General features: G+C 44.0%; 1 protein-coding gene across 1 annotated transcript; it reads right to left on the bottom strand.

Moving 5' to 3' along the window:
• Positions 1-19,070, bottom strand: UBE2Z (ubiquitin conjugating enzyme E2 Z). The gene is made up of 7 exons (XM_073683526.1): positions 18,775-19,070; positions 12,760-12,832; positions 7,320-7,507; positions 7,038-7,149; positions 6,844-6,956; positions 3,463-3,553; positions 1-669 (listed from the first exon to the last, which is right to left on the bottom strand). Exons 1-7 carry the CDS (start codon positions 18,963-18,965, stop codon positions 499-501), a joined length of 939 nt encoding a protein of 312 aa, XP_073539627.1. The 5' UTR covers positions 18,966-19,070; the 3' UTR covers positions 1-498.
• Between the last annotated feature and the right edge of the window lie 885 nt (positions 19,071-19,955).

Genomic DNA, 19,955 nt, shown 5'->3' with positions numbered 1-19,955 from the left:
TAAAATAAAAAAAAAAGTACATAGGTCCTTACTTTATTCCTGTAGGAAATCTATGGTTGTAACAGATGTAAGAACACACGCTGTCAGGTAAAAGACAAAGTGCTGGTATTGGGACGGGGAAGCAAGGGGACATAAAATAAAAGATGGCGGGTGGTGGCGTCTGTTATGTGATTAATCCTGTAGCTCGGCTTGACTGGACTGAACTCTTTGGCTTGTCTGGGCTGATAAAAGACCATTTCACAAAATACACAAGGTTTTGTGCATGTGCTGCCTTCACGTCTGATCCAGGATCCATCAGTTCAAGCCTCACTGCTGTGTTATGTATAAATCAACCACAGATCGTCTTTCCGTAGCACTGGCCGAGAGATTCACCGACTCTGCTTCCAAATAGCCGCCAAAAGCATAAGTGGCTTTGTGCTCAAAGTCTTATTATCCAGCATCACCGCTAGAGTCTGATGTGATGACCACTCATTGCTCTATGCCTTACACTCCCATACCTTAATGGTTTAAACTTCCTTGCGTGTCCATGTCTGTCTCAGAAGAGCTGGAGTCAGAGTCTATATCCACTGTCTCACGCCGGTGTTTTTCCCGCACTCTCTGATGGATAAGTTGTAGACGACTGAGAAGAGACTGGTAGTCAAAGTGTCCTCGCTTTTCTCCAAATGGGTCCTATAAGCACAACAAAATATGCCACAAATAAAAGTAACGAGGCAATAACATGTTTTAAGATTATCAGCATAAGGCCACGTTCACATGTTCAGGATTTGGTCAGTATTTTCAAGCCAAAATCAGGAACAATCAGAGGAAAAGTATAATAGAAACACATCACCACTTCTGTATTTATCACCCACTCCTGGTTCTGGCTTACAAATACTGATGTAAAATACTGACCAAATACTGAATGCAGCCCAAGAAACAGGCTTTTTTCTAGACCTACATAAATCCTTTTCAGATCTTCGACGTGGCAGCTTTCTTTGGAAAATGGTGCCACACTTGGTGACAGATTGTGTGCAATGTTGCAGCTTGGTCTTATTAAGTTTAAAGCAGATCGGTCCCCAGATTTCTCAACACAAACAGCATACGGTTATGGCCAAACGTTTTGAGACTGACACAAATTCAGATGTTTCTATGGTCACTGAAGTCCAATTATAAGGATTTCAGAAATTTTTAAACTTTTAGTGACAAATGCAAAGTTTATGCAAATAATATTTACAGTGCTGACTCTTGGAGGAGGTTTAGATGCCACTCTTTATTCATGGAATTGTTCTTAGCCAAACTTGTGAGTGAGCCCACTCCCTTGGATGAAAAGTTACCCCCACATATGTATGGTCTTAAGATGTGCTCACCTTTTCTTATATGAACAGAACAGTCATTCTTACTGTGCTGTACAATACAAAGTTATATTGTGGTACCGTGTTAGCCAGAAAAATCGGTGTAAATACTTGTATGCCAAAAATGACAAAAGTATTCTTGGGGTGAAACTATGCAAAGGCTGAAAACGAGAATGAATTTACACAGACACACAATTAAGAATGAACTGGATACACCTGTGGGAAAACATTTCTCTGGCCGGGGACACAGTATGAAAGATCTAAAAGTTTTAATACTAAAAAGGTCACTTCAAGGGCAACAGAGAAAGAAAAATTTGGGAATTCAAATTGATAAGGATGTTCAATTCACTGACAACAGGACTAAATATAACACCTGGCTTTATGACTCACTACATGGACACAATTAACACCTCCAGATAATTAAACATTCCCAAGGCCTCTCATTTTGCAACAAAAAAAACTAATTTGCTCTCCCTAACTTATCTGTAGGAGACATCACAACTTACACCTCATGAACAAATGTCTTGTTGTAACATCTCTCAAATGCTGTGCCTTTTGTCTTATGAATTCATTTGTAATCTCGCCTGAAGGAGCCTCTGTGCTCTTAAAGCTTGCATATAGATATATTTTCTGGTTAGCCAATAAAGGTATCACCCCAAGAATACTTTTGTCATTTTTGGCATACAAGTATTTACACCGATTCTTACTGTGCCAAACAGTCAGAAGAGGCTTAAAGGGGCTGTGTGGTCACAATCTATAAGTCTGCAGTCACTCTGTGACTTATGAATCCCCCCAGTGCACGGGGATTCGGCCGGTTTCTGAACAGGGACCAGAAGGTATGTATGCGTTATACATACTTTCAGCAACTGGGCGCAGCCTCGCTCCATACACTCTAGTGAGCCATGCCCACTGGACAGCCGCATCAGTAAACGAGGCATGGCTTCGCTCTATACAAGTGTATGAAGCAAGGCAACACCCAGTAGACGGGTCATGGCCGGGGGTATGTATAACTCATACATACCCTTCGGTCCCGGCTCAGAATGCGTGCGCTGGGAGGATTCATAAGTCTGCAGTCACACAGACTGACTGGAAAACCTCTGTAAAGCAGAGAATATAACTTTACCTCAGTCCTTTGTAGCTCAATCCCTGCAAAGTTATTCTCTCTGATGAAGCCCCCTTAACAGATAGTCATTACCTGCCCCTCAGTCATCCCCTTTGTTTTGTAATCCAGTTGGTAACCAGTGGTGTTCCTATTTGGTGGTCACACTTGTCCACTAACCTATTAATAAATCCTCTTCTGTAACCACTCAGTGGTTCCTCCGCATATGCGCAAACAGCAATATCACAGGGGAACTGTGGAAATCATGTGACGAGATAGCGTCACGCCCCAGCAGATATAAGGGCAGAGATTGGAAATTACCTGAGTGCTCTGCCACCTGCTACATTAAGAAGAAAAAACAAGAATACCCTTTTAAGCTTTACCAACATAGTTGGTGCTGGTTCACACAGATTTGCCATGAGATATGCGAGATGGGTTTATACATGTAATACAACATTTACATTTAATAAATTCTTCATTTGGCCAAACACCTGCTGTTCATTTCTGGGTCTTCCTACAACAGATAGATGTACCTGCATAGAGACTATAGTGTACAACAGATATGTAGGAAAATTCAACATTTCCAGACACCGCTATCCCTGAGAATCTGTCACCAAAGATGTTTTATATGTAAGGAGGCGTTATGAGTGTGAGACATGTAGATCCAGAGAGCAGACTATCAGTCATTATATGTCTCACACTGGTAAAGCCCACTTACATCTCTTACATATAAAATAAGCTCTGGAGGCAGATCTGTGTCTGACCTACTGTATAGATAGTAACAGCTCATTTACATATTCCAGAGAAATCCACATTTTTCTTTATAAGACATTAGATCGTAGACATTAAAGGTATTATTTTATTCAGCTTCCTATGACCTACATGCCCATATAGACGGCTTAGCAGGGTTGATCCTACTGACAGACTACCGCTAAAGTGGTTCTGTTGCAGCTAAGTAACATATGGTTGTGGCAAACTAGTTTTCGGAGGGGACTCTCCTCCACCGCTTCACATGAATACCAGGCGACTCACCTGCATGCTTTGTCCCTGTAAGTGAAATCTATCCTTGCAAACCGCTTCATAGAAGTCATAGTATTCCAAGAAGGATTTTTCCATTACACTCCTAGAAGGAAAGACAAAAGACTGTGATATAAGACACTTCTCAAATATCTCCTCCTAAAACATGAAGATGGTCATTACAGCTGGCTTGGAAGAATATTTTAATACAGTAAGGGAGATGTATGGAAATCCTGAGCCTATGGGGTCACTGGAGGACTGGACAGGTGCTGATTGACCTCTACACCTGTATAATGCCCTATATGTTATAGGATTAACATATAGGTATATGATTCATAGGTGATCAACTTGGTAACCCCTTGCAGCTGAGGCCAAATTTCATTTAGTTGCTATCATTTTTTTTTCCTCCCCTTCTTGCAAGAGCCATAAGCTTTTTTTTTATTTCTTCATTGACAGAGGTATGAGGGTTTATTTTTGTGAGAGGATTTGTAGTTATAAATGACACCATTCATTTTACCATTTACTGTACTGGAAAATCCAGATGCAGCTAATTAGTGAAAAAAAATGCCAATCTGCCATTGTTTTTATAGTGTTCATTGTGCAGTAAAAGTGATCTGGGAACACGATTTTCCAGGCATGTACAATATCGGCAATACCAAACTTATAGGGTATTATTTTTTCTGATTTTAAGAACTGAAAAAAAAATATATATATATTTTTTTAAATATATAAAATAACAAACGTTGTGTCGCCATTTTTGACACCGGTAATGTTTTTCATTTTTCCATCAATGGAGCAGAATGAGGGCTTGTTTTTTATTACCATTCTGGTAATATACGACGTTTTGACTGCTTTTTCGCATTTTTTAGCCCCTTTAGGATACTTAAACTTGCGATCAACTGATTGTTCTATATACAGCAATACTACTGTATTGCTGTATATACACTGTGTTCCAAATTATTATGCAAAAAGTGTTTAGGAGTGATAAGGTAAGAATTTGTTTGTCAGTTAAACTCATTGATTGTGATGTGTGTCAGGGCTCTTTATATCACTGTAAGCAATTGCAGACACCTGTGCTAATTAGTTAGGCAGGTGTGTCCAATGAAAGGCAAGACTACTTAAGAAGGCTGTCCCACATTATTAAGCAGCCTACATTTTCTGCCAAAATGGGAAAGAAAAAGGATGTGTCGGCTGCTGAGAAGCAACAAATTGTGGAGTGTTTAGGTCAAAGCATGACTACAATCAACATTGCCAAGACACTTCATCCTGATCATCGCACAATCAAGAAGTATGTAGCTGATTCACAGTACAAACGTGTGCGTGCTGACAAGGGAAAATTGAGGACTCTTTCCTACAGGCAATTACGTCAGGTTAAAAGAGCAGCGGCAAAAAAGCCTGGTCATAGCAGCAGACAAGTTTTTGAAGCTGCTGGTGCCTCCAACGTCCCCTGAACAACAAGATGCAGGGTCCTCCAGAGGTTTGCAGCTGTGCTTAAGCCATCCTGTCGACCTCCTCTATCCACTGCACACAAGCAGAAACGGCTCCAGTGGGCCAAACAATACATGAAGACTGACTTCAAAACGGTTTTGTTCACCGATGAGTGCCGTGCAACGCTTGATGGTCCAGATGGATGGAGTGGAGGATGGCTGGTTGATGGACACCCCATGCAAACACAGCTACGGCGCCAACAAGGAGGAGGTGGAGTAATGTTTTGGGCTGGAATCATGGGGAGAGAGATTGTCGGCCCCTTTAGGATCCCTGAAGGGGTAAAGATGAACTCCATAATGTATGTGGAGTTTCTCAAACAGCACTTCCTGCCATGGTTCAAGAAGAACCGTGCATTCCGTAGCAAGATCATTTTCATGCATGATAATGCCCCGTCTCATGCTGCACATAACACATCTGCATCTCTGGCTGCTATGGGCATAAAAGGGGACAAACTTATGGTGTGGCACCCATGCTCCCCTGACCTCAACCCCATTGAGAACCTCTGGAGCATCATCAAAAGGAGTGTCTATGATGGCGGGAGGCAGTTCACATCTAAGCAACAGCTCTGGGAGGGTATTCTGTCCTCATGCAAAACAATTGAAGCAGAAACCATCCAAAACCTGACAAATTTAATGGACGAGAGAGTTCAGAAGCTCCTTTCAAACAAGGGGTCCTATGTGCAAATGTAACATCACATAGAATAAAGTTTTGAGTTGAAAACTGTTTGATTTCAGTTTGTAATAACCTGCTAACGCTTATTTAAAAAATGACCATTTTTTTGTTCTTTATTAAAATGAAAAGGTTGAAAACTCTGCTGTGCATAATAATTTGGAACATGCATTTTGAGTGCAGTTTGAGTTTTTTATTTTTTAAAAAATATACTGTTATCATAGGCAATTTGTACAAAAACCTTTCAATTGTACTCTAATAGTTATTTGACTGGAAAATTACAATGACTGCAATTCATATAGGTAATTTGGGAAAATCTGAGAAAATATTATTTGCATAATAATTTGGTACACAGTGTAGACAAAATTAGTTTCGCCTCACAGGAGGACAAAGATGGCAGCCATGAGGGCCGCCCACAATCACGTCAAGGGGGGCAGATGAGAGCCGGTGCCATTTAAATGCCACCATCAGTGATTGACTGTGAGTGGAGCAATCTGCAGTCACTATATTTACAGGCAGGTGCCAGCTATGTAACACAGCCAGCATTTGCTAGGTATGATGTGGGCCCTGCTCCCAAGTCCACACCATACATAGGGACCCGACATAGGACATAGCATGTAGTATGCCAGGATGAGGCTAAATATTCCTGTACAGACAGGCCTTTACCATAGTCTTCCCAAGAGCAGTATCAAATTGATTCACTTAAATGGGAAAACTGGGTAGCAATGATTTTGGCTGCCAATTACACAGGTTCTCACCCAGGCTTTCACAGCATCAGATTTTGCTGGTTATGCAGGGATATGGAGAGAGATTATGTATCCTAGCTGAGCAACATTTTCCATTTACCAGTCTATGAAAAGTTCAAACGAAAACAAAGATATAAATTCCAGTATAATTATCAAACCGCTTAAAAAAAATATATCACATAAAATGAAAACTATGATATGCAATTCAAATCCCCAAAAACTACCATTCCACCCCCAATAGAAACAAATGTAAAGCGTACATGTTGTTTCAGGTAACATACTCCAAAAAGGAGCCACTAAAAATACATCTCATCCAGTAAAAACTCCCTAATACCGATCAACGATAAAATGAAAATCAAATCAGTTACACAAACACCACTTGATACACAACCTTTATTGCGTCTCCCTACACTAAGGTATTGCTGATAGCAGCAGTGAATGCATGTACTTTACACTGTAGTGTTATAGGCGTCACTGGAATACTATGACGCACCGTAAGGCCTCGGGACACTGGCACTTTCCCTCCAGCATTTCACATACTGCCACTCTTATGGTCTCATGACGAATGCACTCATTGTAGTTCTTGCTGTCTCCAGAGTGTCGTTCCTAAAGTTGAGCAGAAAGTAAACGTTACAAGCACAGACATTAGTCCTAGAGTTAAGAAACAGATCCAGGGGTTTGCAGTACCTGCTCAAATCCAGGCTCATTGTGATAAGGGTTTTCTGTCATTAGGGACTGGATAGAGATGAGCACTGAAGACAAGCTCTGAGCTGGACTCCACGCAGGTCCTGTCCAAGTACTGGCGGAAGAAAACTGCAGTATTGGTAAAGACATTTATCATAGGCTAATGATGGGCGATCGGTGAGACTTCTGCTTCTGGAGGCTCTACTTATTCACTACTAGACTTATGTACAACCCCTGGGAATCTGAGGAAAGCCACAGTACAGTTACTCACAAGCAGTTCCTTACCCAAGAATACTCAGACAGACTTTGCCGTTACGATAGAAATTGGGGTTAAACCTCACAGTATTGTTGCCAGTTGTCATCAGTTTAACTCTAGGGGGGTGAATGGGATAATCGGGGGGACAGCGGAACAAGAACAAGAAGAAGCCGCCTTCATAAGGTGTATCAAACGGACCTGTAATAAGTGCATGGATCTGCAAGACAAAAGGGTTTACACTATTACTGAGGATGAAGCAGAACTGTGATGGGACGTAAAGAAGACTAGGTCTATCCCCACCAGCAATCTAGTGACTATGGGGTGGCTCTGCTGGCCCCAAAGTCTGCTTTAGGGAAAAATACAAAGCTCATGATTGTAGCTTTTAACATTCAAATCCTTAACCCCTTCACATCCGGGCCATTTTCTGGCTTCGTTTTTGCCTCCCCATCTTTCAAGAGCCATAACTTTTTTATTTTTCGGTCAATATAGCAGTATGAAGGCTTGTTTCTTTGTGGGACGAGTTGTACTTTTGAATGACAATACTCATCCTACCACATAGTGTACTGGAAAATAGGAAAAGCATTCCAAGTGCGTTGAAATTGCAAAATAAGTGCAATTCCACAATTGTGTTTTACCGTATATTCCGGCGTATAAGACGACCTGGTGTATAAGACGACCCCCCTACTTTCCTGTTAAAATATCGAGTTTAGGATATATTCACCGTATAAGACTACCCCTTTTCCAACGCATACCAAACACCGGTAAAAATTAAAAAAAAAACAGATTTGAATTGAACATGGTCCTTTTTTAATTTAAATTCTTATGACATGCAGGTATATAGCAGGAAAACTGTCACTCAAACATATTAAAATAGGGGGGACCCCACGTCATCTTTTGGGGGGGTCCCCCATTCTAATAGCTAGTAAAGGCTAGGTATTCAGCTGGGGGCTGATATTAGTAGCCTGGGAAGCTCCGTGGGTATTACCCTCTTCCCAGACTTCAAACATCTGCCCCAGCCGTCTGCTTAACCTCCGCTAGAGACTATAATGATGGTGGATCCCACGCCAATTTTCTTTTTAAAAAATCCTTTATTTTAACACTAAATGACAATTGAGGGGTTAATAAAGATGCAGTCCCTAAATTATTAATTTTGTAATTAATTTTTCCCAAAAATGTTGACGTGGGGCTTCGCCATATTTTTGTGTCCAGCCAGGTACAGCAGGCAGGAACGGGCTGCACCCAACCACCAGCTGCCTATTTGTACCTGGCCGGACACAACAATATAGGGAAGCCCTTTTTTTTTTTTTTTTTTTTTTTTTTTTTAATTATTTCATGAAATAATTTAAAAAAAAAAATACGTGGGGCTTCGCCCTATTTTTGTGTCCAGCCAGGTACAACTAGGCAGCTGGGGGCTGGAATCCGCAGCGCAGGGAGGCCCAAGCTTTCTGGGCCCCCCCCGCTGCAAATTGCAGTCCGCAGCCACCCCGGAAAATGGCGCGTTCATAGAAGCGCCATCTTCTGGCGCTGTACCCAACTCATCCAGGGCCCTGGTGCGGTGGCTCACTGGGTAATAAAGGGGTTAGGGCCAGCTTGGCATTATCAGCTGGCCCTAAGCCCGAAATTCATGGGGTCACGCCAATATTAGACATGACCACCATGAATTTCTAGTAAAGTAATTAAAAAAAACACAACACCCAGAATAAAGTCCTTTAATTGAAATAAAGACACAATTTTTTAATGTTCTAAATTAAACCATACTTACCATCACACCCATTCCAGCTGAAGCCAACGATCTCCTGCAATAAAAGAAAAATAATAAAGCAACCTCATCCTTACCTCTCCATGGTTCCCACGACAGCTTCAGCTCTGCTACATTCACATGACAGGCTGCACCGCAGCAGAACGCTGCCGTTCAGCTTGCCATGCGGCAGACACTGAGAAGCGCAGGCATGCTTGTGCTCCTCAGTGTCTGACTGTGACGGCATCCAGATGAGCCGAGATCATGTCCAATGAACTCAGCTCACCTCATGCACGTCACTGACAGCGTGGGAAAATTCTCCTGCTCCCCGCATGCGCAGTAGAAGTTTCCCACGCTGTCAGTGACGGACGTCCAGGAGGTGAGCTGAGTTCATTGTCGGCTCATCTGGATGCCGTCACAGTCAGACACTGAGGAGCGCAAGCATGCCTGCGCTTCTCAGTGTCTGCGGGATGACACGCTGGATGGCGGCGTTCTGCTGCGGTCCAGCCTGTCATCTCGATGTAGCAGAGCTGGACCCGTCCTGGGAACCATGGAAAGGTAAGGATGAGGTTGCTTTATTATTTTATTTTTATTACAGGAGATCGTTGGCTTCAGCTGGAATGGGCGTGATGGTAAGTATGGTTTAATTTAGAACAATAAAGATTTGTGTCTTTATTTCAATTAAAGGACTTTATTCTGGGTGTTTGTGTTTTTTTTAACTTTGACTATGGGGTTAGTAATGGGGGTGTCTTATAGACGCCTCTCCATTACTAACCTGGGCTTGATGTCAGCTGGCATTATAAGCTGACATCAACCCCAGCCCTATTACCCCACTGCCACCACTACAGGGCAGTGGGAAGAGCGAGGCTAAGTGCCAGAATTGGCGCATCCTATGAATGCGCCATTTCTGGGGCGGCTGACGGCTGGTGTTTCTAGCCTGGGAGGGGGCCAATATTCATGGCTCCCTTCCTGGGCTATTAATATCAGCCTCCAGCTGTTTGCCTAGCCTTTGCTAGCTATTAAAATAGGGGGGACCCCACGTCATTTTTTTGGGATCCCCCATTTTAATAGCTAGTAAAGGCTAGGTATTCAGCTGGGGGCTGATATTAGTAGCCTGGGAAGCTCCGTGGGTATTACCCCCTTCCCAGGCTTCAAACATCTGCCCCAGCCGTCTGCTTAACCTCCGCTAGAGACTAAAATTAAGGGGAACCCCACGCCAATTTTTTTTTTAATAAATCCGTTATTTTAACACTAGATGACAAGTACAGTAACCAGCACTGTCCCTGTACTTCATATATATGTGACTGACATGTTTCTATCTATCTAATCTATGTGTGAAGCTCTATTCTGTCTGTTATAAATTGTCCGGTACAGATGCTGAATTGCCGGCCGGCTTTTTTAAAGAGATGGTGCATGAAAACACTAATATTTGTTTTAATAAATCCTTTACACTAAATGACAAGTACAGTAACCAACACTGTCACTGTACTTCTTATATATGTGACTGCCATGTTTCTATCTATCTAATCTATGTGTGAAGCTCTATTCTTTCTATTCTAAATTGTCGGGTGCCGGCTTATGCCGCTGCTGAATTGCCGGCTTTTTATATATTGTCACAGAAGCGATGCGAACTTCCCTGCTCCGGACACAGCGCAGCGCTTCTGTGACAAGTGAAAGCTGTCGGCACAGAAGCCCTGCGCTGTGTCCGGAGCTGGGAATACGCAGCGATGTGTCAGTTTCAGCAAAGAAGCGCTGACTGTCTGGACCTACCGCCGCCGTATTTTAACTCCCTCCACCTTATATTAACTCCGACATGGCAGGGATACGGCCACGGCAGCTTATTAACACCCCCAGAGTATCCCCGCATGTCAATTTCTGAAAGTTCAAAAGCATTACCGGCGTATAAGACGACCCCAGACTAGACAGAAGATTTTTCAGTCTTCAAAAGTCGTCTTATACGCCGGAATATACGGTAATTTTTTATATTTACCATGTTCACAATATGTAAAGCTGACCTGGCAGTAGGATTCCCCCAGGTCAGTTTGAGTTTGCAGATACCAAACATGTATAGTTTTGTTGTTTTTATTTTATTTAAGTGGTAAAAAAATAATTCGGAAATCTGTAAGAAAAATTTTTTTTTGCTTTTGTCTCCATGTTCCGGGACCCGTAATGTTTTAATTTTTCGGGACATGGGCTGTGTGAGGACTTATTTTTTTGTGCGCTGAGCTGACATTTTGACAGTACCTACCCCCAAATGGTATCCATGTTCCGATCGCCTCTTATTGAACTTGTGTTGTCTTTTTCAGATTTTTAAAAACTATTTTTCTTCACTTTTTACTGGGTTTAATAGTTCTATTAGGGGATTAGAAGCTGCGATCATCTGATCGCTTGTGCTACACATATCAGTGCTTGTACAGAGAAAAATCACGGTCTCCTATGAACACCAGTCAATGGCTGGCTTTCACAGGAAGATCGTAATGACAGTCAAGGGGGTCTTCAGCAGACCCTCGGCTGTCATGACAACCCATCAATGCCCCTGATCACGTCACGGGTGCGCCAATGGGAGTGTGGAACAACGCGCGCCCCTGTCGACACGTTAAATGCCACTGTCAGACATTGACAGTGGAATTTAACAGGTTAACAGTCGCGTCGGAGCGGCTGTTGGAGACAAATGATGACTGATTAATTCAGCTGTCAGGTGCGGGGAAAGATGCGGGCTCAGCGTGCGAGCCTGCATATGACGCAGATTTATGATATATGTCGTGGAGGGGTTAAAGGGATATTCCCATCTCGAAGATCCTATCCCAATATGTAGTAGATATAATATTAGTAAATACCTCCAATTAGAAATGTCCAGCCTAAAGAAAGGGAGGCCACACCCTTACCTGCAGTGAGTGCAGAAACCTGAAACTTAACCCCAAAAAATTAACTGGAGTATAAGTTGGTATGCATGCAAAATAGGAGCATGTTAACACTGGCCATTAAATAGACAAAACCTAAAATAGAAACAAAAAGGAACATATACCTCGCTTTAAGTAAAAGCAACAGTGCATATAAATAACATAGGGTACTTAATAAGCACAAATTAGAAATGCAGTATAATTCTTCTGATTCGCCATGTCACTTACCCCTTGTGCAGGGCAATGCAGTAGCTTAGGTATCCATGGTTACAACCACTAAGAGCCACTATATGAGTGGTCGTAACTATGGATACCAAAGCTACTGCAATTCCCTGCACATGGGGTAAGTGACACTACTAATCAAAGGAACCATACTACATGTCTAATTGGAGGTGTTTTCTAATATTATTACACCTACTACATATTGGGATAGGCTATTGGATATGGGAATACCCCTTTAAGTTTCCTCCAGAGAGAAACATCAACAGGTGCCTAAAAAACATTAGAAGATAGTGCTTACCTATCATCCTCTAATCTGTAGGCACCAGACTGTTGGTACCACCAGGGATTGGAAGGATAATAATGGCGCACAACTATTTCAGTGCCACATCTTTTGCACAGAGGGTCTCCTGGCCACCTGCTATGCATGGCATTACAACACAGCACTACTTCCTTCAATGGGACGGTACTGCAGTTCATTATACAGCGGGTGAACACATGAAGCCACAGAACAGACATCCCCAATACTGAAGCACAACACATGGAATGATTTATCATGAGCTGTAACCCATCTAGTTTGGAAATGACAAGCACAGAAGAGGTCATGTGTACCTTTGTCATGTCATGTGGATCTGGCACCACAAACATCCCTGGAGGAGGCTCTTTATAAATTGACATAATATCCCTAAAGGGAAATAGGAAGAAATATCAGACCACTGAATAACAAAATGCACAGACATTAAAAGGCTTTTTCTTTTTTTGCATAACCAAAGAGCTATATTTTATCCTTAAAGTGTTGTTCCCATTATTGCATCATCTTATCTTTCTAAATAATAGTTGATAACGTGGTGATCTGGTCTCTTGGACCCACACAGATCCTGAGAATAGTGCTCAGAAATGCTACATTGGAGAGGAACATCATTGTCTACAATAGTGCCTGAACATACTAGTCGGTGATCTCTGGTAGTCCTATAGACAAGTAACTGTAGGTACCAGAGGCGAGCATGTACAGCCATAGCTCCATTCGAATACAGCACTAGTGTCAGACAAGTTATCAGCTTTCTTCGGATTAGATTCTAATGTGAAATGATCAGAATAAGACTTTAACCGCCCCTTGGTTCTGCAGATAGATATGGCAAACTCTTCTTACAGAACGTGGGTCAGAGGCCAGCAATAGCAAGATAAAAGAAGGTCCCAGAGAGGATATCCCCACCTAAGAGACATTTGTGGGACCGGAGTGGATATGCTTTAAAGTGAGTGTCACCCAAACTGACAGTATAAACTAAGCACATAGCGTGCAGGGTAAACTGTCTCTATAAAAATGCACCTTTTATTTTTATTTTCTCCCTTTGTTCAGCCAAAACCGAGTTAATCAATCATGCTAATTAGAGCGCTTGGTGCCCGCTTGGAGTGGTTAGTAGGTCCAGTGCACCAATCCGAACACTGGTTTTGCATGACCCACCTCCATCGCTAGTGATTGGAGGGAGCACTGTCTCCAGTGAAAGCTCAGGCAAGGCAGTGCTGTCAATCACCAGTTATGGCGGTGGGGCACGCAAAACCAGTGGGCTGAACGGTGCAGTGAGCCTCTTGGCCATATAAGGGGGCACCTAGCACCTCAATTAACATTTCTGATTAAACGTCAGATTCAGTGACTAGAACACTAAGGCATGAATCACACGATAAATGAAAAAAATTAATAATCGCTCTAATATTGATCCAGAAAAGTAGGAAAAGTGACAGGCGCCGGGTAGTGACGACAATGCTCATGAGCGTCGCTGGCTCACGCTGCAGTCAACGAGACTCGGCGGCTATAATGAGCATTGTTGTCAGTATCCAGCACCTGTGAATAGTGGTCGCTATACTGCTAATCACAGTAGCCAAAGCCAGATTCGGGGAATGTGGACTACGTCAGAGCTTTGGGCGATCACTTTTGGTTATAAATTGGTGAACGATGGTCTGTCTCGTGTTTATTTCTGTGTTTTTATGTTTTTCAGGTATCCATTTCTGGACTACTTCCAATTCGTTGAATTACAGCGGACCTGCATGGGATATTTTTTTTTTTGCAATAAAATTGGAGAACGACAGATAGTGTGGAGGAAGCCTTTATTCCAATAAAGTTTCTGTGTTTTTATTTTCGATTACTGGGTTAGTAATGGGGGGGGGGGGTGTCTGATAGACTCCTCTCCATTACTAAATCCAGGGGTTGATGGCAGCTGCGATTTTTGACAAATCAAAGCAGTCAGCAACCGCAACTACAATTACCCCGATTGCAACCGCACCAGGGCAATAGGGAAGAGCCGGGCAAAGTGCCAGAATCATCTAACGGATGCGCCAATTCTGAGGTGGTTGTATTTTTACGCTGGGAAGGGCCCAATAACAAGGGACCTTCCCAGTCTGATAATATAAGCCCGCAGCAGTCTTTGCTGGTCATTAAAAATAAGGAGGACCCCATGTCATTTTTTTTAATTATTTACTTGGTTAAATAAGGCAATTTACCCTTTAGTGCCACATGAAAGGCATTAAAGGGTGCAAATTTATTATATGTAAGGGGCTTGTGACATAGATATATACATTTCCTGTAGATATTTTATCAATCATTTATCTATTCTAAGGGTTCGGGATGTGAATTTCCTGTACTTAGCTGATGAAATGTCAGGTTTCCTTTGAGAAGTGTGGGTAAAAATGGGCAGCATACGCATGGTCCGTGTGCCATCTGATTTTTTTCTTGCACCCATTGACTTGCATCGGCGAGTGCGATCCGCTTCTCGCATCCAGTCGCAGCATGCTACGATTTTTTTCCCTCAGTCCAATTAGAGCCGAGGAAACACTCGCAGATGAGCACTGCCTCATTTACTAACATTGGTCAGAGTGCAATGCGATGTTTTCTCGCACTGCACTCGTCCAATTTATACGCTCGTGTGAGCGAATCCTAAGGCTGAGTTCACACGATGCGTTTTTAATGCGTTTCTGCGGCGTTTTTGCAGCTGCGGAAACGCAGCGGAAAAGCATGGTAGAAGGGCAGCAATGTTCCCCAATTGAAATCCGCATGTGCTGAGCCCATGATGCAGATTTTTCTGCAGCGTAAACGCTGAGCTCAAAAATCCGCAGCATGTCAATTAAATTTGCGTAAACGCGGCGTTTTCGCCGCCATTGACTTGCATTACAACACGCCAATTCCACAAGACTGCATTTGTACTTGTGTTATTGGCGCGTTCTAATATGCGGATGGTACCCGAGTGTGGAGAAGATGAGACTCTACTCCACACCCAGGTACCATAAAAAAAGCTGTAAAAAAAAAATATATATATATACTTACCTTCTGTTGGCCCGCGCACCGCTCCTGCTTGGTTCCCAGCACTTTGCAGTGAGTTGAAGGACCTGCGCTGACGTCAGAGTCATGTGATGGGTCACGTGACGCTGACGTCGGCAGGTCTTTCAATTCAATGTTGCCGGCAAGGGAGAACGGAGTGTAAAGCAGGACACCGGGGGCCATCAGAGGGTAAAGTATACATTTATTTTTTATTTTTACCATTCTCTCGGGTCACACTATATAACTCCATGCTGTATGCATGGATTTATATAGTGTGACCTAGTTGTCACAAGCATTTTCCAAGTGATGCTAAAATCGCCTGGAAAGCGCTTGTCAATCCGCATGCGGAAACGCATGTGAATCCGCATGTATTCCGCAGGAAAAACGCATGTACAATCCGCATGCGTTTTTTCTGCCAGGGAGATGCAGAAATTATGCAGAAATTTTCTGCTTCATTTCTGCATCGTGTGCACATACCCTAAGAGTTAGATTTCTATATGGACTATTTCCCCTACAAGGCTATTTTCTTAGTTTATAGTGTCAGTTCAGGCTGGTAGTCTCCCTTTAAATGTAACCTGAAAGTGTAACTATTACAGCAGGGCAGAACATTTCCTGCAGTTTGCAGCAAACAGAAAAGTAACAAGAAAATAATGAAAACCACAATAACAAGTGGGAATAGGAGGGGAATTCAGCAACATGAAGTAACTGGTGTCGGAGCCTGGGAAAACACACAACATAACTTATCAATCTGAGTCACTTATTGAAGCAGCTCACAGAGGTTTTCAGGAAGGGGTCAACAGGTATAAAATAAACTTTTCATCCAGCTGTGATTTCATTTATACCAACACAGTACCACATTCGCTGTAGGCCAAAACCCACAATGACTTATAAAGTGGTCTGCCTGGGTTCTGTTGATTCAACAGGAAAAGTAGAGCAATATACATCGTCCATGTCCAATCTGACAGAGAGTGAATGCTGCCCTCGGCCTGTAGGACTGCAAGTCTCATCAGAGCAGCACGGCTCAGGTGACACGTGGGACTAGCTGGCAGTATATTGCGTGTGCACTATTATCACGTCATGCCAAAATGCACAGATTACATGAGGATTTGTTGAGAAAGCCCTGTACTATAACACCATGGTAATGCTTTATGGTAAGAAATCAGGTGACCGATACCCTTTAATCACAGAGGAAATGAAAGTTTCTCACTATTCTAAGTTACAGGTAGCTTCAGTTATAAAACAGAAAGCGAAAAAAACAAGAAACAGAAGTCATTGTATAAACCGAGCATCTTCGGCAGAGGCAACACCAAGATCCCACGATAAGTAGTTGGTATTTTCATGCACAAAAACACAGGTTCTTACAGATCCAGCAAAATGGATAGGATTTAATAAATATCACGCCCACTGTGCTGTTGTATGCTGCGGAAACTGAGCTGGGATGAGACTTTGGAATCTGTAACATCAATTTCTCCTGTGGTAAATATGGGTTTTATTTATGGATTTTCCCCATAAACTTGAATGAAATGGGGAATATCAGAAGATAAAAATAAGATGCATGTAATTCGCATATGACTTCATCAAAGCCAATTAACAGAAAGTATCCAAAAATAAAGAAGCTTTATATATAACATGACGTACCAAAGGAGACAAAAACCGCAGCTGAAAACCAGGGCTGTGGAGTCGGAGTCCATTTTGGTGGAGTTGGAGTTGGTATAAAATGGACAGACTCCAACTCCTAAGATATATAATAAATTGGGTACAGTAGTTCAATGCAGTTTGTGGGGAATATTTTTTCATAAGAATTTGGGAAAGTTATGAAATGTCCTATAAATGTCTGTCCTATCCCTGATCTAAGGGTCTAGACTTTTAGCTGAGATGAATCTGTGCGTTTATCACTTAATCATGGAAATTGAGGAGTCGGAGGTTTGGCTTACCGACTCCACAGCCCTGCTGAAAACACACGATTACAACACGTATAAAACGCACTCAAAACTGCAGTGAAACAACGAAAGTAACTTAAAGAAGTGGTCCACTACTTGGACAACTCCTTCTCATACCCCTCGCTTGGCCCCAATAAAGTAAAAAAAAAGCTTAATCACATCCTGTGCTGGCGACGTTCCTGCAGTGTCGGCACTCGCGGTCCTGGGGCTCCCGTGCGGTTGTTATGACACGTGAACCCTGCGCCCAATCAGTGCTCGCGTCACTGTCCCCGCCTCCCGTCGAATTGAGCATGAAGAGGAAGTCAGAGATCAGCTGCAGCCTGGACTTCCTCATGTTCAATTCGACAGGAGGTGGGGACAGTGACGCCAGAGCTGATTTGGCGCAGGGGTCACAACAACAGGAGCCCCAGGACCGCGAGTGCCGACACCGTGATAACAGAGCCGGCCAGGGTAGGCGATTATAAGCTTTTTTATTTTATCGGGGACAAACATTTAGATCAAGAAGGGGTTGTCCTAGTAGTGGATAACCCATTTAAAGAGATTGTCCACTACTTTAAACAGCCTATCCTTAAGATAGGTCATCAATGTCTGATCAGTGGGGGTGCGACACCCGGCACCTCCCGCCAATCAGCTGTTCCCGGTGTCTGGAACTGATCCGTTACAGAGTTGCACAGCACAGCTCTATCAACTCTATAGTGATGTGCAGCTCCGTAACTAAGCAGCTCTGGACGCCACAGACACTGGGAACAGCCGATTGGTGGAGGAGCATGTGTCGCTCCCCCTCTGATCAAACATTGATGACCTATCCTAAAAATAGGCATCAATGTTAAAGTAGTAGACACCTCTTTAACTTAACTACCAGGTGCAGAAACGCGGCAGAAGTTCTGCAACATCAAAACTAGCCAGATTCTCATGGTGGGAACATGGCCTTAGCGTCAGTCATATTACAGCAGCAAAAAGCCATAATTTGCCATGTCGTGGGGGGAAGGGAGGTGATGCATTTCAGCTTCTTTTTTTTTTTTTAAAAATATGGAAAATATCAAATCTATAAATCACCGGCCCCCAATCTGGATTAGCTGAGGGTGGAAGAAAAGTCTACATGTAATAATGCAGAAAGTGACGGATATCTGCACTATTAAATAATTCCAGTATGTTCAGCAGCAGACGCCCGCGGGTGACACCATGGGCACCAGCACTGGTGGCACTACCTCCATTAATGAGGAGAGCATGCAGTGATCAGCCGGTGACAGCAGTGGATGATGGGGGTGGTTGTACCAAGGAAGCCCCTTTAGTAGCTCTCATTGGTAACGTCATGTCCAGCCTATGCTCCGCCCACTGGGGGGCGCCACACACAGGCGGGGTCACCCGGTCTCTCACCGCTTAATCCGCAGCACACACTGCGCGGACGCCCTCTCGTTGTCCCAGTCAGCACTGGCTGTCGGGTCCCACACGGATGAAGTTGCCAGGTGCGAGGTCCCGGGGGGCTGCAGCCCGCTGAGATGGGGGACCAACCCTCCCCCAACCGCCCCCTGGAGAATTATCGCCTCAGCCGCCGGACTCTCCGCCATTCCTCTTCACTCTCGCTTCCGGGACTCCGGAGCAGCGAGATGACAGGACAGAGAGACTTTCACTGTCATAGAAACGCCGACCAGACAATCTATGTACTTCCGCCGGAAACTGCGCCATAGAGTCTGGAGGAAAGGGTAGAGCGGCCGCTGCGTGCTCGAGAAGGGCAGCTGGTGACTTCCGGCGGAACAAGCTGCGCTAGTGGGGCATTTATGTCGCTTCTGTACGGTAAGTGGCCATCTTGTTGGTTGCCTTTTTGTCAGTGATTCGTCCTTTTCCCTACATATTTGCTCGTCACAGAGGGAAACTTCATTCTCCTCTTTACTGTTTGTCAGTGGTTCTTCGCAGATATTAGATTGTGTTCACATCTGCATGGTAGAAAGGACCACATAGGGCCACAGTCCCTCAACCCGCATGGTGCCAGACTGCATAGTGCCGAGACCCCCACCGGGCCGCATAGTGCCAGACTGCATAGTTCCAAGACCCCCACTGGGCTGCATAGTGCCAGACTGCATAGTTCCAAGACCCCACCGGGCCGCATAGTGTCAAACTGCATAGTGCCAAGACTCCCACTGGGCCGCATAGTGCCAGACTGCATAGTGCCAAGACCCCCCCCCCCAGGCCGCATAGTGCCGGGCCGCATAGTGCCAAGACCCCCACCGGGCCGCATAGTGCCAAGACCCCCACCGGGCCGCATAGTGCCAAGACCCCCCACCGGGTCGCATAGTGCCAAGACCCCCCACCGGGTCGCATAGTGCCAAGACCCCCCACCGGGTCGCATAGTGCCAAGACCCCCCACCGGGTCGCATAGTGCCAAGACCCCCCACCGGGTCGCATAGTGCCAAGACCCCCACCGGGCCGCATAGTGCCAGACTGCATAGTGCCAAGACTCCCACTGGGCCGCATAGTGCCAAGACCTCACCAGGCCGCATAGTGCCAAGACCCCCACCGGGCCGCATAGTGCCAGACTGCATAGTGCCAAGACTCCCACT

The sequence above is a fragment of the Phyllobates terribilis genome, unplaced genomic scaffold (genome assembly GCF_046119375.1).
Source record: "Phyllobates terribilis strain yellow unplaced genomic scaffold, ASM4611937v1 Scaffold_5__5_contigs__length_657084704, whole genome shotgun sequence".
Taxonomy (NCBI): domain Eukaryota; kingdom Metazoa; phylum Chordata; class Amphibia; order Anura; family Dendrobatidae; genus Phyllobates; species Phyllobates terribilis.
The sequence above is the reverse complement of the archived record's forward strand: the minus strand, read 5'-3'. Positions and strand labels throughout refer to the sequence as shown.